The sequence below is a fragment of the Pan troglodytes genome, chromosome 8 (genome assembly GCF_028858775.2).
Source record: "Pan troglodytes isolate AG18354 chromosome 8, NHGRI_mPanTro3-v2.0_pri, whole genome shotgun sequence".
Classification (NCBI taxonomy): domain Eukaryota; kingdom Metazoa; phylum Chordata; class Mammalia; order Primates; family Hominidae; genus Pan; species Pan troglodytes.
This window is the reverse complement of record NC_072406.2, coordinates 26,894,013-26,921,749: the sequence shown is the minus strand read 5'-3', so window position 1 is coordinate 26,921,749 and position 27,737 is coordinate 26,894,013. Positions and strand designations below refer to the sequence as shown.

At 42.3% G+C, this 27,737-nt stretch overlaps 1 protein-coding gene across 4 annotated transcripts in view; it reads left to right on the top strand.

Moving 5' to 3' along the window:
- The window catches only part of FRMD4A (FERM domain containing 4A), a 688,079-nt gene that overhangs the window by 282,923 nt on the left and 377,419 nt on the right, over positions 1–27,737 (top strand). Inside the window, exon 1 of one of the 4 annotated variants that reach the window (XM_054660739.2) lies at positions 25,267–26,005. The exons of the other annotated variants lie outside the window; for them this stretch is intronic. Coding sequence (XP_054516714.1) covers positions 25,940–26,005 — 66 coding nt within the window. The 5' untranslated portion in view covers positions 25,267–25,939. Of the gene's footprint in view, positions 1–25,266; positions 26,006–27,737 lie in introns of those variants that run through there. 4 annotated transcript variants of the gene reach the window in all.

Genomic DNA, 27,737 nt, shown 5'->3' with positions numbered 1-27,737 from the left:
TTATGTCTTTCATCATCTCTATTAGTCTTTACAATAACCAGAGCATCACTTTCCAGCTCTAAGCCTCAGTTTTACCATCTGCAAAATGGGGTAATAATCATACCTACCTCACAGGGTCCCGTCGGAATTAAATGAGTTAATTCACTGAAAGTTCTCAGGACAGCAGCACCTGGCACAGGGAAACAGTTTGGTGAGTGAGAGCAGTCACTGCTTAATGTGTCTTTGCCTTCTACCAGGCACTGTCCTGAGTGCTTTATGTGTATTAATTCATTAAATCCTCACGATAACTCAGTGAGAAGAATGTCATTAGCCCCATTTTATAGATGGAAAAAACGGAGGCATAGCAAAGGTAGGAAACTGCCTAACATCATGCAGTGTGTAAGTGATGGCGCCAAAGCCTACAGTCAAAGGCAGCTCTTGCCTCCGTGTCGTAGGTGCTCAGTAAATATTGTCGACCTGAGAATATGAACTAGACGGAAGTGCGGCAAGTGTACAGGATCAGACAACTGCAAAAAGACAGTCAACTCGTAAAAGCCAAAATTTTCCTTATTTTATTTTATTTTGTTTTATTTGAGATGGAGTCTCACTCTGTTGCCCAGGCTGGAGTGCAGTGGCATGATCTTGGCTCACTGCAACCTCTGCCTCCATGGTTCAAGCAATTCTCCTGCCTCAGCCTCCCAAGTAGCTGCGATTCTAGGCGAGCGCCACCATGCCTGGCTAATTTTTGTATTTTTAGTAGAGACAGGATTTTGCCATGGTGGCCAGGCTGGTCTCAAACTCCTGACCATTTTCCTCATTTTAATCAAATCTTTCCACAGTAAGACTCAACTCTGAAACAGATAAAATCCAACTGCCTCTAAGGAAATTTGAGAGGAAAAAAATATTTACTTTACGACATTATGAATTATGCAGCTATGGAAGGACACAGTTGGGCTGACCTCTTTCCTAACGCACTGAAACCCAAACTGTGGGGAATTCCAGTTTTTAAAAGGTCGGAGTCCACCTCTGGTCCCTAAAGATCTTGAATACTTGCCAGTGCGTTGCTCCTGACTTCCTGTTCTCAACCTGTTTGGAAAACCCCACCTAGTGCGAAATTCTATGCCTCACCATTAATTACTTACATGGACAATGATCTCCTCATCCCCCAAATCCCCACTGTGCATATGTAATTATAATCGGTTTAATTGCTCTGTTTACCATCTTCATTTTTATCTGAAAAAGGTAGGAGAAAAGTCTCAGCTGCTCTTATCCTGGTTCTATAATGAACTGAACAGGCCACATCCCTAGATCAGGAGTACAGCAGTAGACACAGCCAAGACTTTTTTCCCACAGTGACTTACTTCTCAACTTCTTGTTACATGATTCTCCAAGCCTCTGGAGTTCCTGAACACAGAATCCTAGTGGCTGCAATCCTTCCAAACATCCTGCTTTTTGTGCTACATGTGGGTTTTCCACATTTTGCCAATAAGACACTTTGTTGTTACAGGCCCATCCTACTCCCACCATATTTTATTTTATTCTATTCTATTCTATTCTATTCTATTCTATTCTATTCTATTCTATTCTATTCTATTCTACTCTATTCTATTTGAGACAGAGTCTCGCTCTGTCACCCAGGCTGGAGTGCGGTGGTGCGATCTCAGCTCACTGCAACCTCCGCTTCCCAGGTTCAAGCGATTATCCTGCCTCAGCCTCCCAAGTAGCTGGGACTACAGGTGCCCGACACCACGCCTGGCTAATTTTTGTATTTTTAGTAGAGACAGGGTTTCACCATGTTGGCCAGGCTGGTCTTGTACTCCTGACCTCAAGTGATCCGCCTGCCTTGGCCTCTCAAAATGCTGTGATTACAGGTATGAGCCACCACACCCGGCCCACCCACCATATTTCTCAGCAAACTTAAGGCATGTCTTAGTGACGACTAGGAAGAGCCCTATTCTGTTTACAAAAATTATTGTTTTTACTACTATGAAATTCTGGCATAATGTTGTAATGTAGTGGGGAGTTCCCAAAAAATCAGTCCCACAAAATGAGACGACGTGCTATTAAGAGGAAAATGAAGCAAATAGGCAGTTACAAAGTTTGCTGGCCAGATTTTGCAAAGTTCCTGCTTCCCGGTCCAAATCCATTCCAGTCCCAGCAGTCGTGTGCTCTGGCTTGACTATCCATGGGGACCATTCTGGGTCCTGTCACTGGCTGGGACCTTCAGGGCAGTGGAATCAGTCCTAGTAATATCTTGGTAGGGTGCTGCCTTCTTTAGCCTAGCTCAGAGCACCCGCCTTTATTTCCACCCTTTCTTCTCCTCCACAAGATCTCTACCACCTCCCACCTTGTCTTGGGTTCTTACTGATTAACAAAACAGACAATGATATCTATTTTTTATTGAGTGACTATGTGCTGGGCTGTGCACTAAATGCCTTATACATTTGTTATTAAATGGTAGAAATGGCTCTATGCAGTGGGAATTGTCCCTATTTGGTGGTGAAGAAAGCCAAGACCTAACTTCAATAGTCTACACAGGCCCTGCAGCTGGGAAGCGCAATGACACAATTCTGACTCCACTCTGAATAATTCCAGGGCCTCCTCCTATTCCAAGTCACCGCTTTGCCACTCACTGGGGTTAAAACCCCAAAGGGTTCCATTCTCCCATACTTCCTGGACTTGGAAGTCCCTCAAAAGAAAGTATTTCTAAGATGAAAAGTACTTTGCAGACGTGAAGTTTCACTTTTCAGTCTACAGTCAGTTTTGTTTCCTGGATTATTGAGGACTAGTACAATGGGGCTCTTCTTTGGGTTTTGGGAACAGGGGGAGGAGAGAAATTTACAAGAATATGTAAGTTATCTTCCCCATCAGCTGATAATCGGCTGGTGAGCATTAAAGATTGTACAGATTAAAGATTGCCTAGAGATCCTATCAATCCTCCATCAGCCTCTGGCCTCTTAAATGACTGAAAATGATGGAAATGTGTGTGGATCACATACCGGTAGGCAGGCCTCTGAGGACCTTTCTTGCACCTTCCTTTCATACCCAGACCATAGCAACCGTGTTACTGTTTGGGAGATTTACTGTGAGATACCAGCCGATTAAAACCAGAGCACATCAGGTACTGTGGGCAATATCACATCCACGTAACCTTCTTGGTTCTTCTTTTCCACCAAGCAAGACCATCAATAAAAGCAAAATTCCAAAGGATAGAGATGGTAAAATGAAGCAATTTGCATTGGTGAATTTCCATCACAGTCTATTCTTTACTCAATGAATCTATTTCATGGAATTGCCATCGTGGCACAAGAGTCATCAAAATTGTCCCCATGCCTCACAGAGAGTCATTCTTTCACATTCTGAGAGTTATATTGGACGTGGAGGCCTGAGCACCCCATCTTCTGACAAATCAGGACTGTGGACAACATGACCCCAGGATGTAACTCCATACACGATAAAGACTCTGCCCTTTCTTTTGTCCAGATGATGTCCAGCGACCAGCCCTAGGAGGGACCAGCGACTCCCATGCTTCACAATGGTGGGGGTTAGCACTGGATGGGAATTTTATATCCTCATGTATGGATTAACTTAGATTTTCCTCATCAGAGCAGCCACAAAACCATTTCCTTACCCAGTCTTCAGGCTGCTCCAGGGCAAAGCCAGGCAGAACACTAAATCCCTGTCCATCAAAGCATTACAGCCGTGAGCACCATCACGTCAGGGGTTTGATCATCATTCTGAACAAACATAAATGATTTTCTCTATTAAGTCAGGAACCAGAAAGGCTGAAACCAGGGATAAGATCACCAGCAAAACAGTAGAGTTGAAAATTACCTCTACCTTGGCATTAAGAATATTAAAATAATTCTACCTTTCATTTTCTTAAAATGTCATCAAATTAGGCATTCTGGGCTCAGTTGACCTGGAAATGAGTTTTCAAAATATTAGTTGTGGAACAGCTTTGTATCTTGCCATATGGTTTTTTATATTATAGAACATTCCTACAGCATATACATGAGTGGAAAAGAAGAAAATTGTGGCTCCTTTTATGACATTAACAAACTTTCAGCTCTAGGTTTTATATAGAGAAAAGTGTCACAACTCCTTATCACTGTAAATCACTAGAGCAGTAGTGACTATAAGGTCCAATTGTGTTTTAAATAAGTACTTGAATTATTTTAACAAATCATTTAACAAATGTTGAGGAAAGTGAGTCAGAATTTGTGAGCATGATAGACTATGTCAAAGCCGATGATCCCAAAAGGCCTATTGTATTTGATTAGTAAAATGTGAAAGTATATTTCAATAATTAAATGTATTTATTTAAATAAGTTCTGTTTTAGTACATTTGATCATTGAAATATACTTTTCAATACATACATATTGATAATATGTAATATGTATAATATGAATACACATGTATAACATTGAATAATATGTATATATTGAATAATATGAATACATATGTATAACACTGAATATGTATTGAATACATTAAATATGATAATTATAATATAGTTTTACTATCATAATTATACCATATATAATATGATATATAATTATATTATATGTGATATATATATTTGTAGGCAATTATATATAATACATATCTATTCTATATAATTATATCATATATAATATGATTATAGATATACATTATACTTTACATTATATATGTCTTGTAGACAATTATATATAATATAATATGATAAATATTATAATATAATTATATCATATATAATATAATATAAATATGACATAATTATATCATAAGAATGTGATTATAATTATTATATATCATATTATATATAATTATAGTAATATATTTTATTGTATATAAAAATATGTAATAGTAATATGTATTCACATACATATTATTCAATAACCATACATATTTATGGTTATATCTTAAATGTTTTATAATAAATGTGTTTGAAGTATATAACTCACCATGAAAGGGGGCAAAGTTTGTGCATAATAGACATGTCAGCAGTGGACATTAAGAGAGGGAGTACCCACACCTTGCTGAACCTAGGGAAAGCTTCATGAAGACAGTGGCATCTGAACACCTTGAAAAAGCGGTACAGTGTTAGTGGGAAGAGGTCAAAGTGAGAACACACCAGATGTTGCACACCAGGTGGAAAGGCAAAGGTGTGCTGAAGGAGGAGCAAGCAGTTTTGCTAGGCTACAGTGTAAGTCACATGAAGTTATGATGGCAGAAGGACCAGGGAATGGCCAGGCATAGTGGCTCACTCTTCTAATCCCAGCAGTTTAGGAGGATCATTCGAGTCCAGGAGTTCAAGACCAGCCAGGGCAACATAGATAGACCCTGTCACTACAAAAATAAGCAAAATTAGTTGGGCACGGTGGTGGGTGCCTGTAGTCCCAGCTACTCGGGAGGCTGAGGTGGGAAGATTACTTGAGGCCAGGAGTTTGAGGCTGCTCACCACAGCACTCCAGCCTGGGTGACACAGTGAGACCCTATCTCAAGAAAAAGAAAAAGGGGCCAGAGAACGTAGCCTGACTGGCAAAGGTATCGCTTAATTCAATCTGGTAGACGAGAGATAGGCATTGGATATTCTTGAGCAGAGCAGTATTGTGGTTGAAAACAATGTTCTATGAAGGTTATGGTGGTAGCTGTATTACTTTCTTAAGCCTCCCATAACAAAATGTCACAAACTGGCTGGCTTAAAACAACAGAAATCTGTTCTTCCATAGTGCCCAAGTCTAGAAGTATGAAATTGAGGCATCAGCAGAGCCCCACTGCCTCTGAAGGCTCAGGAGAAATCTGTTCTGTGCCCTCTCCCAGCTCCTGCTGCTTGCCAGCAGTCCTTGGCATTCCCGGGCTTCTAGATGCCTCTTCCAATGTGCCTCTGTCCTCATATGGTGTTCTTTCTATGTGTCTGTGTCCAAATTCACTCTTCGTAGAAGGGCTAGTCATATTGGACTTAGGGCCCACCCTAATCCAGGATGATCTCATGTTAACTTGACATGTACAAAGAACCTATTTCCAAATAAGGTCACATTCATAGGTTTTACCAGACAGGAATGGGGGTCAGGGAGCCACTATTCTAAATAGTGAAGCAGCCAAATGCAGAAAGAATTAGAGAAGGAAAAAATGGCAATAGAGAGATCAGCAAAGAGCCACACGGCTAAAACAATAGAGCTCAAACAACAGTAACAACACTGTGGGAAGTAAAGGGGCGACAGGAAAGAGAATGTAAAAGGTAGAATCAACTGGGTTGGACAACTGATTTGAAATTGGAGAGCAGAGACGTTACAGATGACCCAAAAGGCAGGACACAGTGGTTCATACCTGTAATCCCAGCACCTAGGGAGTTCAAGGCAGAAGGATCACTTGAGGCCAGGAATTGGAGATCAGCCTGGGCAACACAGTGGGACCGCATCTCTACAAATAAGTTTTAATAAATAGCCAGGCATGGTGGCATGTGCCTGTAGTCCCAGCTATTCAGGAGAATGAAGTAGGAAGAATGCTTGAGTCCCACAGTTCGAAGTTATAGTGAGCTGTGATTGCACCACTTCACTGCAGTCTGGGCGACAGGGCAAGACCTTGTCTTAAGAAAAAAAAAAAGATGACCCAGAGATCTGGGACCGGACACCTAGTTGAATGATGGTACCACTAACCTAGGTAAGGCAGTGGGAAGCTGCAGCTAGTTTGGTGAGAAGTCAATTTGATTCTGTGTCTTCTATTGTAATGCTGATGGATGGCGTCATTGTCTGTGCCTGTCCAGGCAGCTGTGCAGTTGAGGCTGGAGTGATGGACAGAAGTTAGAGCAGGTGCTGGGGAGTGAGAAATCATCCAGCCAAAGGAAACAGAGAAATCCTCATCAGAGTGGACAAAATTCCAGACAGTGAGAGGACAGGAGAGGGGAGAAGGGAGAATTTTGACAAATACCTCAACTGCACATCAGAGAGGAATAGAGGAGATGAAATGGGAGAATTCAAGAAATCAGTGGGCAGGGAGTGAAATTGGTAAAGGAAGGAAAAAAATTTGTGGATAAATCATGTGATTTAATCTTGTTATAAAATATAAATACACATTCTCAGACATTTCCTTTGAGTATCACCTTTATATCCACACAACACACATCAAATTTTAGAATTCCTTCAGAACTAACATGGGACATATGGCTAGAATTTCTCATTAAAAATCCCTCAGAAATATATTTGTATTGAATTCTCAGCAACTTTAATGTTAAATGTGCACACTTTTTGGTGAAGAAAATGTTTTTGTCAACACATAGACAGATAACATGGTAACCTTCTGGAAGTAAAAGGATGCTTTAAAAATTTTTTTCTCTCTCTCCTGTCCCATCTCTACACCTGGAAGATCTGAACATTTTCCAAGTGTCTGGTGAAAATATATAGATTTTTGTCATGAGGATTGTACAGGTTGATTTTCTCTTTCTGCACCAGGGAGAATTCAGTACTGAGTTTTGTTTCCAAATAAATTTCTTTTTTTTTTTTTTTTTTTTTTTTGAGATGGAGTCTTGCTCTATCACCCAGGCTGGAGTGCAGTGGTACGATCTTGGCTTACAGCATCCCGAGTAGCTAGGATTACAGGTTTACAGGTTTGCACTACCACGCCCACCTGATTTTTTTTGTATTTTTAGTAGAGGTGCAGTTTCACCATATTGGCCGGGCTGGTCTCAAACTCCTGACCTCGAATGATCCACCCCTCTCGACCTCCCAAAGTGCTGGGATTACAGGCATGAGCCACTGCGCTGGCCTGTTTTCAAATAAATTTCTTATCTAAGTATAACCTGTGCTCAGGAAAGAGCACAAATCACAAGTACACCTTTGTAAATAACCACAAAGTTGTTTGAAATGCCTGTTCTTCGGTGCCGTGAAGAAAAAGCACTTGAACATAAATTTAATTTCCTCAGCAAGGCCATTTTTATACTTTCTGCAGAAAGGGTACATTCGCCAGCAGTTTTGCCACAAGAGTACACTGAACAAAGGAGTCAGGGTCATTTATAACTTGACGCGTCCACTTTACTGCTGTGTCTGGTTTCTATTGGCTGGAGCGGGACTTCCCATTCTGTATTTGTCCTGATTGGCCTGTAACTTAGAACTTTTTAAAAGAGGCAAAGGCAGAGGAGAACAAAGGAAGGGGGAAGTAACTTGTGGCATACTGAGAAAGGTAAAAACACCTTCAAATACGGAAGAGGAACAGGCTGTGACCTAATGCTTGCTTGGACCAGTGTAAGCATGCCAGGGCAAATATTTAGGCTACACGGTGGGAGCTAAGAACATAAAGTACATCGATTTCTTTATTACGGCTAGCAGACGTTTAAAAATGTTAGCACAGGTCTTTGAATACATTTTGCTTCTGAGAGAAGTTTCTGTTTATTCCTAATTAGACGGGGAGGAAAGTTTTTGAAGAGGAACCTCTACTTTACTTTTCACAAAGTGAACCTATTGGAATAAGGATCTTGCAGTAGAGCATCACCAGCACCCGGCAAGCTCCCTGTGCTCGTTTCAGTCACTGTCTCCCTCCCTCCACAAACATAGCCCCTGTTCTGACTTCTACCAGCATAGTTGAGTTTTCTCTGTTTTTGAACCTTATATAAACATAACGACACAATTCATATTTGTTTGTGTCTAGCTTCTTTTACTCAAAAATACTTATAAGATTGATCCACGCTGTTGAACTCAACTGTGGTCCATTCCTTTTCATTGCTATATTTTATCCCATTCTACGATTCTACCTTATGCGTAGACTACACATTTATTTGTTCTACCTCTGATGAACGTTTGGATCATTTTCATTTTGGAGCTGTTATGAATAGTCCTGCTATGACAATCCCTGGTCATGCCTTTTGGGGCTCATATGGACTCATCTGTTTTGGGTATATGCCTAGACACAGAACTTATTTGTAAACGTTTCCTGATTTTAACTCTTCTTTGACAAAATAGCTCAAGTATGGAGATCACAGTATGTTTCCCTTTTGGTGGCAGAAAATGAAACTAATTTGTAAACAGACAAAAGGACATTAGTCAGAATTTTCATGATGACAAGTTAAGCTGTAAAATAAAAATGTTGAAACATTGGAAACTACAACAAAGCAAAGCTTTTTGAAGAATGTCATGAGAAACGCCTTTTGAAAAAAGTGATAAGGAGCCAAGTTAGACTCCCTTAAAAGCAGCTCAGAAGAATTTGAGGCACAGAAAGAGCTCTGTTTTCTTTGAAGAAAGCAGAAGTGTTTGACATGTGCTCTGATTGTCCAATTTCAGCAAGAAAACTAAAAAACAAAACAAAGAAGAAGAAACGAGTATAACCCCATATACTCCACGACTTTTTCAAAGTACTGCAAGTTGCCATTTTAAAAGCTTCATTATGATAAAATAAGTCATTTTGCTTTCTCTCAGGGGAGTTATATAATTCCTTTGATTAAGAGGAAGTAGAGCAGTTATTCCACTCCCAAATCCTGGCACTTGCTACTTTGTAGCCTGGGGAAATAGATTTCTCTGGGCTTGTGGGTAATAGACGTTTTGCCTTCCTTCTTCTCACACCCTATATATTTCTTTTTCAACCACCTTCCCTTCAACACCTCATTAAATGGAACACCTGTGTACATGAAGCCAAAACCACTGTATCCACTGCAGGCCTAAGCTGGCGTCTCCGTCTTATTTCCTCTGGAGAACACATTTGCAGAGAGGGAAGGAGAAACGTGAGACAGTCTATGGTTTCTGAGGAGTACTCATCCTGTTAATAAGAAGTAAATAAGAAGGAGAACCCTAACTGCAGGTGCAAAGTCTAGATTCTGGTCGCAGGCACCATGCATGGCCTTCAGCAAACAGGCCAAGTAAGGCCAAAGTCCCTGGGGCCTGTTCCTTCATCTCCAAAATGCAGTTAGTCTCAGATGAATGTTACACTCCTCCCAGAGTTAAAGAATTGCATCATTCTCTGTTTTTTTGCAAGAACATTAACTTCAGCTAAATTCCTTCAGTACCATTATTGAGTCTCTCCATTACACAATGGAGATGCTATTAAGATTATCTTGTAAATGAATACCAAACATTTTCCAGAAACCACCCCTACAGCCCTGCTACACACACTTCTTACCCAGCTTTGCTTCCCCACAAGAACTTTCTCTGTTTCATTCAACAGAAGAAGGATTTTCTCTCGGTGACAGGGAGCAAGTGACTGTTCACAAAAATTAGAATGTTGTACACACACAAGCCCAGTGTAGCAGTGATTATCACTGACCCCGGAGCCAGAGGCTTGCATTCCTATTCAGGCTCTGTCATTCGACTGGCTGTGTGACTCTGAGCCAGTGACTTAACCTCTCTGTTCCTGAGTTTCTCCATCTGTAAAACAAGGATGGTAAAAATAATTAGGCACCATATGGGCTGTTGTGAGGATTAAGTAAGTTCATATTTCTAAGGCACTTGGAACAGTGCCTAGCACAAAGCAAAGATTAGATGAGATGACAGATAAATGGATAGATACATACATACATACTCACATACATACATATATGAACCCCAAATATCTGAGACAGGTCTCAATTTAGGAAATTTATTTTGCCAAAGTTAAGGATGCATGCCCGTGACACAGCCTCACGAGGTCTTGACGACGTGCGCCCAAGGTGGTTGGGGTACAGCTTGGTGTTATCAATCAGTATATGTAAGATGCACATTGGTTCAGGCCAGAAAGCCAGGACAACTCAAAGTGAGGAAGAGGGTTCACAGGTCATAGGTAGATAAGAGACAAATGGTTGCATTCTTTTGAGTTTCTGACCAGCCTTTCCTAAGGAAGAAATCAGATATGCATTTATCTCAGTGAGCAGACGGATGACTTTGAATAGAATGGAAGGCAGGTTTAGCCTAAGCCATTCCCAGCTTGATTTTTCCCTTTAGCTTAGTGATTTTGGGGTTCCAAGATGATTGATAGATAGATAGATAGATAGATAGATAGATAGATAGATAGATAGATAGATTTTGGGGTTCCAATATAGATAGATAGATAGATAGATAGATAGACGGACGGACAGACAGATCAGAAAGTGAGCAAGAAAAAGATCTTACTTAGCAATTAGAAATGCAAATTTTTAGATGTGAAAGACCTTTGATATAGTATATATGGCATCTACCCTATTGTAAGCAAAAGGATATAATTAAATAACGATACAATTAAATAGTCTAAGTACAACTCATATTCTAAAACATGGCTAACAATTCATGAGTCTAAGCATTTCAGCCACAGTATCAATAGCCCGATGCTTGCAGTACATGACAAAAATCACTACAACCACAATACAAATTCAATAGAAAGCAACAAGCTCGGTAAATATTGAATATATTAATTAATTTATTCAAGTTCTTTGGCTGCTGTTCTATAATGATTTTCTTATTTGCCTGAGAAATTAACGGTGTCCACACTGGCCCTTTCAAAAATGCTCAAGAAATGGTGTCCTGAAGGTTGATATTATTATCGTTTTGTCCAAACACAGCTAGTGACCTTGAGAATACATAGAAACCTAATCAGATTCGCAGGAGAATAACAGAGGCGCCAGTCAGACATTTAGTGAGGTGCTGGGGTCAGCTTGACTGATAAAAGTCGTGGGTAACAAGTTTTAGCTCACCAAAGTCACCGGGGAACCTTCAGCCTTACTTGGGGTAGTTGATGCTCTCACATATCTTCGTACACAGTGGAAATTCTGAGGACCTTTATTGCCTGCCCTGCTGATCGTCTATGAGATTAGTTTCTGAGCTTGGTAGATTTGAGCTTGAGTAGCTGACAAATGTTGTCAATTTTATGCAGTCGACATCTGATCAGGTGTCATGGTCTTGAGTCTTTCAAGATTCAATCTTCTGGGGGCTTGCCTATCTCTTTTCAAGGCTAAGGAGAAATTGGACTAAGGGGAATATTTGGATGAATTGCCCTTTGTTTTTGCTTAGCGTCGTTTTAATTTTCATCTCCTCTAACAGGTATGCGTGGCATATACAATACAGAGATACATAAGGGAACCATTAATAAAGATTCTTGTAAATTGCCTTTATTTTATTTTTATTTATTTATTTATTTATTTATTTTGAGACGGAGTCTCGCTTTGTCGCCCAGGCTGGAGTACAGTGGTACGATCTTGGCTCACTGCAAGCTCCGCCTCCCGGGTTCGCGCCATTCTCCTGCCTCAGCCTCCCGAGTAGCTGGGACTACAGGCGCCCGCCACCACGCCCCGCTAATTTTTTTGTATTTTTATTAGAGACGGGGTTTCACTGTGTTAGCCAGGATGGTCTCGATCTCCTGACTTCGTGATCCACCCGCCTCGGCCTCCCAAAATGCTGGGATTACTGGCGTGAGCCACTGCGACCGGCCGTAAATTGCCTTTAAATGTGGACTTCAGTGGGTAGATGGTTCTAACATGTTTCTCTTAATTATTAGCTTGTGTCCATTATTGGGATGTTTATGAAACAAAGCTGGATCCATTTGGATCAATGAAAGCTTGGTTTAAAAAAGGGAATTGGTCTTGGGGAAATTTTGTGAAACAGCATTTTGGCTTATGAAAGGAGATTATCAATTGAAATAAAAATGAGATGCCATTTTTTACCCATCACAGTGCCCAAGATTTGAAAGTTTTATAGTACACACCCTCACTGTAACATAAGAGTGGAGGGAGTCAGACACTCTCTATACTGGGGGTATAAATTGGTATAACCTCCATGGGGAGCAAAATTGACAATGTCTAATTTTTTTTTTAAATACACATGACTTTTGAGCCAACAATTCTACTCCTAGAAGTCTACCTTAGAGATACATTGACAGATGTACAAAAACATTTTCACATTGAATTAGTGACATATTCAAATATCCATCAATAGAAGACTGATTTAATGAAATGTTCCCGGCTCAGTGGCTCACACCTGTAATCCCAGCACTTTGAGAGGCTAAGGTGGGTGGATCACATGAGGTCAGGAGTTCAAGACCAGCCTGGCCAACATGGCAAACCCCCGTCTCTACTAAAAATACAAAAATTAGGTGGACATGGTGGTGCCCATCTGTAATCCCAGCTGCTCAGGAGGCTGAGGCAGGAGAAGCGCTTGAGCCCTGGAGGCACAGTGTACTGCCCTCCAGCCTGGATGACAGAGCGAGACTGTTTCAAAAAAAGTAAAGAAAAAGGAAATATTCCAGATCTAGACAGTGAAGTACAATTTATAGTTGTAAAGTATGTTCTACTTGTGTGTTTGTGTGTGGACACGTGCATATGTGTGTGTGTATATATAATCACCAATGGTAATATTTTATGCCTGAATCTGATTAGAATATCTCAAGAAGCATGTAAAAGTGGTTGCCACTAGTGAGAACTGGGTGGCTGTAGGTCAGACGTATAAGAGAAATTAACTTTTTGTTTCTGCTCCCTTGTTAATTTTGAATTTTGTATCATCTGCATATATTACCTACTCAAAAAATAGTAACAAAAGAGTTTCAAAAACAGAGCTTTTCAGTTTTGAGGGTAAGAATTGGGTTGCTCCCAACTGGGCACGGTGGAGCATGCCTGTATTCTTGCCACTTTGGGAGGCTGAGGCGGGTAGATCACTTGAGGTCAGGAGTTCGAGACCAGTCTGGCCAACCTGGCAAAACCCCATCTCTACTAAAAATACAAAAAAATTAGACGAGTATAATGGTCAATAGCCTGTAATTCCAGCTACTCGGGAGGCTGAGGGAGGTGAATTGCTTGAGCCTGTCTACTGTGCTCCAGCCTGGGCAACAGAGCAAGACTCCATCCCAAAAACTTGAGTTGCTCCCTCTCAAGCATGTGCTTATAGAAGAGGTAAAAATCAGTGATTCCGTCATGGTAGGAAGTGGGTAGCATCACCCAGAAAGTACAAATGCAAGCAATCCGGGTTGATTAAGAAGTGAAACAAGCATCACTATACTCTGCTCCCCTTGGCCTGGCTTTGTCCCTTTTCTGCAGACTCCGAACAGGAAGGCGGGGTGTTTATCTTTCCAGCTTTCTCTTTCCGTCTTGCTGATGTTCTCTGCTGTGAGTTTCAAGACTTTCAAAACTCACAAGCAGGGAAATGAGTGTCAGGCGCACCCAGGAGTACCCTGAACTAATGATGGGGCGAAACATAATAACTCATCTTTTCTCAGTCTTGCCATCTTTCACTTACTGTACCATTTGGAGTCAGAGGCTTACAGGGATTCCGAGGTCACCACCAGAAGTGTGCAATTGGAATGTGCCAGGAATGATCGCCTGGGCTTCACCACGTGGACTTTCTAAGGCACTTGTTTTCTAGGGTTCAAATGCACATTGTGGAGACACTAATCCTTACTGCATCCTCCTGAATCTTTTATAGACTTTTTTTTTTTTTTTTTTTTGAGGTGGAGTTTCACTCTTGTTGCCCATGCTGGAGTGCAATGGCACGATGTCGGCTCACTGCAACCTCCACCTCCCAGGTTCAAGTGATTCTCCTGCCTCAGCCTCCCAAGTAGCTGGGATTACAGGCGCCAACCACCACGCCTGGCTAATTTTTGTATTTTGGCATTGAGATGGTCAGAGAAGCAAAACACATGGAAAGGAAGGTGGAGGATTCTGTTTCCAGAGATTCGCTTACTAGTGTGTTTCTTGCATATCTTTAGTCTATTTCATAGGAACAGTGTGAGGCTGTATTAAAAACTAGAGATAAAAACTAGAGATTAAAACCTAGAGATAAAAATACAGCTGGATCGAGGCTGGGATCCTCTTGTGCTCTGGTCCCAGATGCCCGTTCCTGATCTCCATTATAATAAAATCCTCATGGGTATGCAGCCCAGGAGAAAAATACAGACAACAGAAGGATTTTTCTATCAAGCTAAATTTATCCCACTTTAAAAGCCAATATTTTTATCTCTCCTGTTTTCAGTGTGTGTTAAAATGTCTTTTCTTTAATAAAATCATGGAGACAGCAGATTATATTTGGCTTGTTTCATTTTTTCTTCTTTTTTTGTTTTTTTTTTGTTGTTGTTGTTGTTATTTGTTTGTTTTTGAGATGGAGTCTTGCTTTGTTGCCCAGGCTGGAGTGTAATGGCGCAATCTTGGCTCACTGCAACCTCAGCCTCGCGGATTCATGCAGTCCTCCCACCTCAGCCTCCTGAGTACCTGGGATTACAGATGCCTGCTACCACGCCCAGCTAATTTTGTATTTTTAGGAGAAACAGGGTTTCACCATGTTGGCCAGGGTGGTCTCAAACTCCTGACCTCAGGTGATCCACCCGCCTCAGCCTCCCAAAGTGCTGGGATTATAGGTGTGAGCCACCGCGCCCAGTCCATTTTGTTTTTAATTCCCTAACGTAGCATATAAGATACTGACAACCCTATAGGTTGGTCCCCCCAGTATTTAATTTCATTTTCAGATTGTACTGTTTCATATTACTCAAAGTCTGGAAACCCTCATCTAGTTAAGCTGGGAATTTGACACATGAGGAAACTGAACCCAGGGAGACTGAGGTCCTCAAGTCACCAACTAAGTGATGCCAGTGTTCCACTATGCACCTGCATTATTGGGCACGTCCTCCCACCAGGAAGTTGTCCCCAAGGTTGTAGTTGTTGCAGTAATATTAGAAAGCCAATGAGGGGATGCATCCTTTTCTCTTCTAGGGACGGCCTGGGTGAAGATGCATGAACCTGGTGTCAGGCACAGCACTGCCATTGTAAGATAAATTTAGGTCACTGGACATCCGTCTCTCTTTGAGCTAAACTGGACCAATGACTTGTAAGCCGAACAAGGAGCTCAGGTTATTTATTGATTAGGGTTGTAAAGTGCAGGTAGAGACCCACCCACCCAAGGCCCAGGATCAGATCTGATCATCTCTCATGAAAATATTTCATTTTCTTCTGAAAATATTTATCTGTTGTCTTGTGGAAGCTTCATTTTTCTCAGGGATGGACACTGTATATATTCACCTCATGGAAGCTTAAAGGGCAAGAGACATCCTCCCATGGCTGTTCCACAGCCAGCTGTTCTTGGAACTCTTCTTCTAAGTTCTGGAACTCGGGTGTGGGAAACAGAGGGCCCTGTCTGCTCAAGGATCCAGCAATAGTCAGGGATGTGCGTCTCTGGATTCTCATCACTCGGAACCCGGAGAGCTGCCCTCACCTGCTACCAGCCTGCCACAGACAACCAGCTGGGTACCGATAGCTCCTCCACAGCCTAGGGAGCAGGCAAGGATATGCACAATGCAACAAATGCATTTGATGAACATCTAGGGAAAGGCAGGGTACACAGTGCCATGACCTCCCAAGCCTGTCCTTAGTGGGGGACACTAGGGACCAAATAGAAAAATGTCCAAGTTATAACAGATAGCTCTTGCTATTGGGGAATGTAGTGTCTCAGCAACATAGTGGACCCGTGTTTAGCTCCCACTTATAAGTGAGAACATGCGATATTTGATTTTCTGCTTCTAAGTTAGTTCACTTAGGATGAATGCCTCAAGCTCCATGCATGTTGCTGCAAATGGGATGATTTTATTCTTTTTAGGGCCGTGTAGCATTCCATGGTGTCTATATATCACATTTTCTCCCTTCCTTCCTTCCTAACTTCTTTTCTTTTCTTTTTTCTTTTCTTTTCTTTTTTTTTCTTTTCTTTTCTTTCTCTCTCTCTCTCTCTCTTTCTGAGTTTTGCTATGTTGCTCAGGCTGGAGGGCAATGACACAATCTCGGCTCACTGCAACCTCCACCTCCTGGGTTCAAGAGATTCTCCTGCCTCAGCCTCCCACATAACTGGGATTACAGGCGCATGCCACCATGCCCAGCTAATTTTTGTATTTTTAGTAGAGATGGGGTTTTGCCATGTTAGCCAGGCTGGTCTTGAACTCCTGAGCTCAAGTGATCCACTCGCCTCAGCCTCCCAAATTGCTGAGATTACAGGCGTGAGCCACCATGCCTGGCCTATCACATTTTCTTTATCCAATCGGCCATTGGTGGACACTTAGGTTGGTTCCTTGACATTAGCTATTGGGTACAATGCTCAATATTTGGGTGATGGTCACACTAGAAGCCCACACTCCACCAATAAGCATGTATTAATAATATACATGTAACAAGCACATGTGCCCTGAATCTAAAATAAAATTTTTTTTTTTTTTTTGAGACAGAGTCTCGCTCTGTTGGCCAGTCTGGAGTGCAGTGGCACAATCTAGGCTAACTGCAACCTCCACCTCCCAGGCTCAAGCGATTCTCCTGCCTCAGCCTCCTGAGTAGCTGGGATTAAAAGCATGTGCCACCACGCCCGGCTAATTTTTGTATTTTTAGTAGAGACAGGGTTTCACCATGTTGGCCAGGCTGATCTCGAACTCCTGACCTCAGGTGATCCGCCCACCTCAGCCTCCCAAAGTGCTGGGATTATAGGCGTGAGCCACCGCGCCCAGCCAATACAATTATCTTAAAAGAACGTAGTGGAGCCTCGCAGATATTGTTTCGTTCCAGACCTACCTGGTGACTACTGCAGCCACCTGAATTGCTCTTGGGTATATCTGGCAATACCAGGCAAAGTTACCAAGACTGGGAAACAGACTGTGCATGATTTCCCACCACCACTGTCTCCTGCTCAAAGACACAAACACACTCAGCCCCATTTCCTTCCTGCAGGATGTCCCCTGCCTTTTATCACTAGTGCGGTCCAGGGATGCTGGCTCCTAGCAACAGATGGGGTGAGGGGATGCCATGCTGGTGTCTGAGGGGTGATGGTGGACACGGCGCAGAACACCGCATCAACCAAAGGGTGGGCGTCTTAGGGTGGTGTCCGCCAGCAGCTTCTCCTTGCTGGCGCCCCCTGGTGGCCTTCACTGGAAGTGGTGGCAACGTAGTTCCCAGGCAGCAATAGTGAGGGAGGGGTGGCGGGTGTGGATTGCGCTATTTGCGGTTCACCTTTTACAGACTTTCCCAAGTACAACTCTCCTGCAAGTCAAGGGGTGATAATGCTTTGTTTTAGCCGGAAGTTCACCAAGAACTATTCATGTTTCAGGAAAAGCGCTTCACTAATGGCAATACCCCAGTGGCATTTGAGTCTCCAACATGACAGGCATTTGGCAATTAGCATTTGGAGCTCTGGCCTCAGAGTAATTAAAAAATCGATCACTTCTTCATGATTTCTGGTTGTAGTTGCATTATCTGCAAACATTTACATATTGTAATATATGTTATTTGCTGACAGATTACTTTCCTACTATCTTTTGTTTACATAACAGAGAATTGTGCTAATTTTTTTAAATAATATGTGTAAGCAGGTTGCACAATCCATGAATTTTATTTGAGGACAGTAAGGGAGTATTTTAAAATACTTGTTAGAGCCAGCAGTGGTAGATTGCCTGAAGTCCCAGCTACTCAAGAGGCTGAGGCCTGAGGATTGCTTGAGTCTGGGAGTTCAGGGTCAGCCTGGGCAACATAGAAAGACCCCATCTCAAAAAATTAAAAACTTAGAATATTTCTTAGAACCAAGGCCGCTGACTCTAAAGGGATTAAACATCATTGATCATTCTAAGGCCCATGGGAAAGGCAATGGGGGAAGAAAAGAAAAATCTAAGTCAGAGTTGGGTGAAATGGATGGTGGTTCTTCCTCAAGATTGTTTTACAACCAGCAGACTTCCTGGATTTGGCAATGACATTAATGAGCAAAATGCCCCACTCAAAGTTGTCCAAAGTGCAGAACATGCAATGGTATAGTCGTCACATAGCTCCAGCTCCTATTCCACAGCTTCTCGTTTCAGACCAGCTCTAAAAGCTTCGCCTAGAGCTCATGTCTTGGTTCTCTAAACAACTCCGGAAGGCATGGAAATCTTTAAATCCTGTGTGTCTGTTACAGATGGGAAAGAGCCATTAAAAAACATCTGTAAGGCTGGGTGTGCCTATAATCCCAGCACTTCGGGAGGCTGAGGCAGGTGGATCACCTGAGGCCAGGAGTTCAAGACCAGCCTGACCAACATGGTGAAACCCCATCTCTACTAAAAATACAAAAATTAGCCAGGCATGGTGGTTGGCACCTGTAATCTTAGCTACTCAGTAGGCTAAGGCAGGAGAATCACTTGAACCCGGGAGACGGAGGTTACAGTGAGCCAAGATCATGCCATTGCACTCCAGCCTAGGCAACAAGAGTGAAACACCATCTCAAAAAAAAAAAAAAAGCCTATAAAAGATTCAGGAGGATGCAGTAAGGATTAGTGTCTCCAGAGTGTGTATTTGAACCCGGGAAAACAAGTGCCTTAGAAAGTCCACGTGGTGAAGCCCAGGCGATCATTCCTGGCACATTCCAATTGTACACTTCTGGTGGTGACCTCAGAATCCCTGCAAGCCTCTTTGACTCCAAATGGTACAGTAAGTGACAGATGGCAAGACTGAGAAAAGATGAGTTATTATGTTTCACCCCATCGTAAGTTCAGGGTACTGCTGGGTGTGCCTGACACTCATTTCCCTGCTTCTGAGTTTTGAAAGTCTTGAAATTCATCCTTGTGACTGGTCAGGGGTTGTGGGGTACATGAGCCAGGGACTGCAGTGGGGCTGGGGATGGATGCAGAGGAATAGAGGCTTTGTACTCATTGCAGAGGCTGTCAAAATGGAAAATGCATCCTGAGTGGGAAAGACAAGGTTGGTTGTGTAAGCCGTCTACACAAACATGGAAGAATAAGGGCAGATGCTAAGAGTGTAGTCTTCTGAGAACCACTGCCTGATCCCAGGCCAGTGCCAGGCTGCCAGGGGCCCTATAGAAGCAAACCTTTAAATTAACATGTCTGTTCTCCAAGAGATAGCTGGAGCAGACAGGCCAGCCTTTAACTAGACCCAGACAGACAGCTTGCTGTCTATATGGCCATCAAAAGGGCTTGTTTTACTTAAACAAACAATCTTTAAAATCCTCTCTCTTTGTAGTTTGAAGGTAAGGCAGAAGCTTGATAGATAATTATGTCATTAGGACATTAATATCAGTTGCTCTTACACATATCATTGAGAGTTTTCCATCTTTATGGAGATATCACAGACAAAAATTGTATGTATTTAAGGTGTATGATGTAATGTTCCTATGCAGGTATATATTGTGAAATAATCACCAGGATCAAGCTAATTAATGTATCTATCACCTCATATAGTTACCATTTTCTTTTTTGCTTTCTTTTTCTAAAAAACATTTTATGAGAACACTTAAGATCTATCCTCTCAGCAAATTTCAAGTAGACAGTACAGCGTTGTTAACTCAGTCACATTGCTGGGCATTGGGTCCCCAGAACTTATTCCTCCTGCATAACTGAAACTTTGTACCCCTTGACCAGCATCTCCCCATTTCCCCCTCCTCCAGCTCCTGGAAACCACATTCTACCCTGTTCCTCTGTGAGTCTGGCTATTTTAGCCTTCTACCTAGAAGTGAGATGATGCAGTATATGTGTCTTTCTGTGTCTGACATTTTTCACTTAGCGTAATATCCTCCAGGTTTGGGAAAAAGACAATCTCTTCAATAAATGGTGTTGTAAAAACTGGATATCCACATGCAGAATAATGAAATTGGACTTTTATTTTATACCATATACAAAAATCAACTCAAAAACGATTAAAAACAAACACGTAGTTTTTTTTTTTCATGTAAACTGGATCTGTGGGACTAATTGGGTGGTCAAAATAAAAGCCAGTGGTTTTGCTCTTTAAAAGTATCTCAGTACTTATTTAATAATTGGATTAAACTTCTACTTAGGTTTACCGACCCAGGCATGAAAATAGGTAACCAATGTGTCTTACTGACTGATTCTGATCCACTGTGTGGTGGTCTGATCACCTGCCCAAACCTGATCTTCAAATATGTGATCTTGCTGAATAGAAAACCACTGCTCTAGGTTGGACAGGAATATGGTTCAAGAAACACATTTTGTATATGCAATTGCCTACTGCTTTGGGCTTACACGTGGTTGTCCTTAATAGAGATTGGTTGATATGAACTGAATTAATCTAGTTGAGGCAAGAACCTCACTTTAGCGGAGCACTCATGCGTTTGAAGCAGATGATTCATTTTCAGGGCTGCAGAAATCTATAATACTCTCTCTAGAAGAACGATCTGCCCACCGTTTCCCTGGGGAGAAGGACTAAGGAGAGACCAGCTTCATGCCTGTACAGAGAATTCAGCCAATTCCCACCCCACCACCGAGACTTCTATTTTATTTGAATCTTATCACTAAAACATTAAGCCCGCTGGAGATGTTTCATAGAAATGGGAGAAAGAGATGATCATCTGAGGTTCAAACAGAAAGAAATTTAACGGTTCTGAATTTAAAAACATACCCACAAGTGTTGTTATTTAAATGCACAGAACAAATTCCGGTGTTTGCCTACCATAGAGAGTGTGTCACTGATTAATTGTTCTCAACCAGCCAGCCCCAGCAGGGTGGTTCATGTCAGATCATTCTTAGGTGGCCACCAAGCTTTGATCAATGGTTAAAGTGGATTTTTTTCCAACAGAGATTTACACCATCAATGGGATGTCTATAAATAGTAGCAGGATCCTGTGCTGTCAGCATTGAGACCTTGGCTGTCAACTCTTCAAACCCAATGATCCCTGGGCTCAACCCTAGGATCCATCACTGCCCTGATGTCCCTGCCACTTAGTGCTGCCAATCCCAACCTCAGGAGGTGTACTACATACCTCCCTCATTCTCACTCATTGCCCTTCCCACAGGGTGGGAGTATGAATATCGATACAAGCATGCAATGTGTCATAATCGCACTGTGGAAAATGGGGGTATCCTTCCCCTCAAGCATTTATCCTTTGAAAAGCAAGTTTTCTTAGTCCCTTTCCTTATGAATTAAATTTGGACAAAATGTTTTTAATATCTGGATTTTCATAAGAGATATGTTTATTTCATCAACCTTCTTCCTGGGGTGGACAAGGGATCAGAGCATGGAGAACAGTTAATGTTTCTTAGGTAGGGCAACAGCCTCTTCTCCCCCTTTGTCAGTGACTCTCCCTCATCCCCAAGTCCCAGAGTGAGTCCCCTGATAAGGAGTTACACTCCACATTCATATTTCCCAAGAAAAAATAATGTAAGATTACATCAATCACATCAGGCCTCCTCTTTTCTAGTCTGTAAGGTCTTGAAGAAGAAACAATATCTTAATCATCTTTGTAGGCACCAGCACCTATGCCAGTATATACCCCAGTTAGTAAATAAACATTTGTCCAAAGGGTGCATTAATGAATGAACAAATGAATGTTCACATTTGATATAAGTATTAATAATATGTCCCCATAATTATCAAAAAAATATATAACAGGTAGTTAGAATATAGTTACTAAGAAAACATCCACAATCGATCGGCCCAAGCCAGCCTTCACCATGTTCTCATATACCGATAAGCACTGACACCCGTGAACTCGCTTGTATGAATGTATCTTCAAGTTTCTCTGTCTTAACACTGGTGTGGTTCTACTTCCTCCCTGGTACCCAATTACTCCAAGTGGCTCATATCATTCACTAAAATCCGAATTCATGATTAATGTCTCTTCGGGGTGACATCCGCATACACTAATTTCCTGTGCATTCTTCAGGCTAACTCCCTTCTGGTCAATTTCTCTCCTTTGGAAACTATTAAAGTGACTTTTGTTGGAAGAGCAGGATGTTCTGACTACATTCTTCTAGAGCCCCAGTGCTAGAGTAAGAACCACACACTCTGCCCAAATCATGTACAATTTCTTATCCCTGAAGTTTGCTATTTACATTCTAAGAGAAGCCAATGCACTGACGGCTTGATTTTTGTTTTGTTTTTGTTTTTGTTTTTGTTTGAGACAGAGTTTAGCTCTTGTTGTTCAGGCTGGAGTGCAATGGCGCCATCTCGGCTCACTGCAATCTCTGTCTCCCAGGTTCAAGCGATTCTCCTGTCTCAGCCTCCCGAGTAGCTGGGATTACAGGCACATGCCACCATGCCCAGCTAATTTTTGTATTTTTAGTAGAGACAGGGTTTCATCATATTGGTCAGGCTGTCCACCCACCTCGGCCTCCCAAAGTGCTGGGATTATAGGCGTGAGCCACCATGCCCGGCCTCATTGACAGTTTTTAAAGCCCCCCCAAAAATTGTCTTAGGAAATAGTCACATAAAGTCATGGTTGAGACTGGGAGACTCAACTCTCTCTTGGCAACTGCTTTAAATGGAAACCATAGCTCTTCTCCAAGGTCTGATCCCTTGTCCATTCCAGGAAGAGGGTTGATGAAACAAACAAGTTGTATATCTCTTATGAAATTCCAGCTATTAAAAACATTTTGTCCAAATTTAATTCATAAGGAAAGGGGCTAAGAGGACTTGGTTTTCAAAGGATAAATGCTTGAGGGGATGGAGACCCCCATTTTCCATGATGTGATTATGATGCATTGCATGCCTGGATCAGAATATCTCATGTAACCCATAAATATATACACCTACTATGTACCCACAAACAATAAAAATAAATTTTTTTAAAAAAAGAAAGAAAATTTGATGTTGAACACTCCTCTGAGATCCCTGGAAAACTAGAACAATGTTGCACATATGCAGATACACACCCTCCCCCTAGTCTCCTTATGATAGGGCCCCTCATGGGCATCAGGTTGTCTTGCTTGGTGAGAGAAGGCACTTGGCTTTTTGAGGACCTTCAGGGCAGCTATAGTTTTAACAAAAGATGGCAACTATGTGGCAAGAAGTCCTCTTGTGTTGAGACTTTCTTGCTGATGTGATGCAGCTGGTTATTGAATCAATTTCAGACATGGCAAAACCATGAGCCCCTAGGAAGGTCTGTAGCTCAGTTAGCCCATCAGGGAAATAGATTTTCTGTGCATTCTTGGCTATTGAAGACATTCATCACAGCACTGCCCGCCCCTTCCTAGTGCCGTTCCTAACAAGAGACACCTGCTGCGGGAGCCGCTCTAATTCTTCCATTAGAGGCCTGAAAACAAAATAGAAACCATAACTCGAAGAACATGCATGTACAATTTAGGACCCACTGTCAAGCTAAACTCGTCTGACAGACTCCGAATCTGCTTTTGAAATAATACAGTGCTTTTTGTCCATTTCTTTATCTTTGCCCTTAATTTTATGGTAGCTTTGTTTAAGTGTGAAATGTTGAATTAAGTCTGTGTCTATCTCCTTTGGGAAAAGAAAATTCACAGAGAGATACTAAAATGGAGAGTTTTAACTGTTCATACCCGAGAGAGCTCTGACATGCAGGGAGGGGAGTTTTACTGTAAAGCAGAAATCTTATATTTATATTTCCCTCTCGATCTCATGAGGGCCACCTTCTTTGACATCAATGTTGGCTGTTAAGTGGTCACACTCTATTTGGAATCAGGAGACCAGAGTTTAACAGAAAGTGTTTAGGGAACTAAGAGGACAGAACTGGGCACTGGCTTGCTAGACGAAGGCTGATTTTGTTACTACAGTCACAGCAAGGATGGCCATTAGCGTCTTGACAGCCACGTGTCCCTGAGAGATTTTCTCAGGCCTGAAAAACTGTCCAAAGCAGTATCTTTCTTAGGATACATGATTTCAGCCTTAAAAAGGGAAGAGAGTCCGACACAGGCTACCCCGTGGGTGAACCTTGAGGACATTACACTAAGTGAAATAAGCCAGTCACCAAAGGACAAACACTATATGATCTCACTTATACGAGGTCCCTAGAGTGGTCAAATTGATAGAGACAGTAAGTAGAATGGTGATGGCCAGGCAGCTGTGGGAGGGGAGAAATGGAGTTATTGTTTAATGGTTACAGTGTTTCCGTTTTGCAAAATGAGAAGAGTTCTGGAGATGGATGGTGGTGTGATAGTGACTATCCTTCAGGCCCCAAAATTTTTCTTAGACAATAATCATGTGATGTCATTGTTGAGACTAGCAGACTGCCTTAAATAAGAAACACTAGCTGTTATCCACAGTCTGATCCCTTGTCCATCCCAGGAAGAGCATTGATGAAATAAACAAGTCTATCTTGTTTATTCCAGTACAAACTGAACCAAGTACAAGGTGAATGTACTTAACACTACGGAACAGTACACTTAAAAATAGTTAAGATGGCAAATTTTATGTGAGGTATATTTTACCACAATTTCCAAACATTTTTAAGTTAAAAAAAAAAAAAGCAAACTTTGGAAGCAGAAAAGGAGAAACTGCATTTGCAAGATTTCGTGGATATTCTGTAACTGGCAGAAGCTTGAGGAATTGACACGAGATATTAATTTTTTTCCTTGATGTTTATCTACTCTGGCAGCAGAGGGGGTGCGGAGGATGGAGAAGAAAGACAGTCTGAGGGATCTAATAATATTCTGAGGAAAAATTTAGTACCCCCACAACTTTCGTTTCCTTGTTTTTCACAAGACTATGTGCTTTTCAGTCATCGTGTACAAAACAAGGTCTGATACGTTCTCTACAAAGAACTATTGATGGTGTGTCTGTGTGAATTGCCCTAGCATTGGTCACAGCCAACTTCTGTGGGACCCACTGCCCCCGTTCGACAATACACTCCAGTGTGTTTAGCCATTTATGAAAGGTCAGAAATCAACTGAGAAATGGGCTAGAGTCAAAAACATGTGGCCCTATAAATATCAGAGTCAGACGGTCTATTCCATTTTCCCCACTCTTGCTTTCACCCCATCTCACTTCTCTCTTTCACTCACTGGTGAGGTTCTCTGCGCTTGGCCAGCACCTCGGACTGTGAAGTTACACAGGGAAGGCAGTGGCTGCAGTCTTCATCTGGTGGCCTCGCTTTATGCCCATTCTGATCCCATAGCACCATTATTAGAGTTTGGTGTTTGTTTTTTCAAAATATCCTTGTACAGTTTCTGGCTACACAGCTCGAGCAGTCCAGCCTGCGATGTTCTGCTTTCTTTTAAGGGTTTCTACTTCCCATTAGTGGCAACCCTGCCTTGTGATCAAATTTGACGCCGACGGTGTTTCCTGAGCTGGGGAGTTTGCAGATCTGATCTGTCAGCGGGGACTGAGAGCAAATCGGGACATTCATCATGACTTTGGCTGCCAAGCTGGAAGACTTTGAGCTGACACTGGAGCACCTGCTCATGGATGTGTTTGTAAGTAAAGGCTTTTCCTATTCCAGGTGCAAGAGAGTCTCCCCTGCCACTCCGAAAGTCCTTGGGACCCTGTCCCCATTACGGAATCTCATTCTGATCTGCAACTGTGCAGTTTCCAAGTCCACATGATTTATTCTTACTCATGTGCGGTCGGGGGAGAAAACCGTAAAGTTCCTCAGTGCCTGAGTGGCACAGAATAGTCCATGCAGATTAAATAGTAGAGATGTGGGTTTAGAATCAAGTCACTTGCAGAAATCTGAATGAATAGGGTGAAGAAATAGAAACCATTTGCCAGAAGAGATCAAAGCAGCTTCAATAGCTATTCCCTGAATGAACCACATTTGTTTGTTTATGAAGTGACCATCCCAGAAAAAAAAAGGGGAGGGTGCTCAAAATGCTAATTTTTTTTTAGAGGATGCTGAATCTAGGATAGAGGCGTGAACTTCACTGTCCCCAGAATTCCAGTGTCTGGGTCCCTGCTACTTGGAGAGGCATTCAGTTACCAAGAGTTCCTCAGGAAGTGATTTTGTGGCCTGAGGCTGTTTGAGAGATTCTCTGCTAAAGAAAAGAGCAGCTGACAAGGACACTTCTATTCCTGTGATGCTTTTAGCGATGCAGGCTTTGAAAACTGCAGGGCACGCACTGCAACCTTCACATCATTTCTATCTTAAACCAACCACACTCTTTCTTCCAGTACTTTTCTCAGGGTTTTCTGTTGGCCACGGGTCTGTTCGTTCTGTGTTGTTCATAGGGGTTTAGGGAACTGCAAGACTGTGAAATACACAGGTGGTAAGGCAGCTGAAAGGTCTTCTCGATCCAAGAACAACACTGCGCTGCCCCGGGGAAGGCGGCTGTGAGCTGTTACCTTTCCAGGACCCGCCAGTCTGCGTCTCGCAGCTGGAGAAGGCTATGGAAGGTTGGCGCTTTCTTTATAGTACATCACTGAGTCCTTTTCAGGAACCTTTCAGGGAATGGTGTGTTTTGGCAGACGTGAGAGTCTGAGGCTTTTTTTTTTCTTTATTAATTTAAAATTTGTCTTCAAATTGAGGCAACATTGTGCTGGCAGAATTCCCAGAGGGAATCACCCTTCCCAGGGCTGGGTGTGGGGCTCTGGGCGACTCGCATTCATTCTGACCTTCGTGTTGGAAGTTATGCCTGGAGGAGGAATGTGTCCAGAAGGGAGAGCGTCCTTCTGGGTTTCCAGGGATGGGAGATTCATGGCCAGGGTCATGACTTTATGAGAAGTATGAGTAGAAACTGAACTGCAGACAGGGAGCTTTCTTGGACCACTTCCTCTGCCTGGCTGCCACTGCCTGGGATGGTGGGGATGGTGGCTGGTGGCTGTGGAGTCACTCCTGGGGGTGATCTGTGGCATGCCAAAGGGTCGGTGTGAGTTTGGTCATATTGGAGGAAACGAATTAATCAGGGAACTGTTTTATTTCAATACCACAAAGTCATTAATACATTTCCCATTCTCTCCTTAACTTCCCCTACCCGCAGGCTCCTCTCCTAACACTTCTACCACCTTCGTCTCCTTTCCCAGCTCCAAGATGCACTGCGCCTTGAAAGAGAATGGGGTCAGACACTCCATCCTTTTCTCTAAATACAACCCATCTTTTCATAGCCCCAGTGTGCATCGTTGACTTATCACTTGAACTCACCTTCTCATCCTCCCACAGCCAGCACTTCTCCAGTTCTTCCACCCATTATCATCTCTAGCCCAACCTCCCCA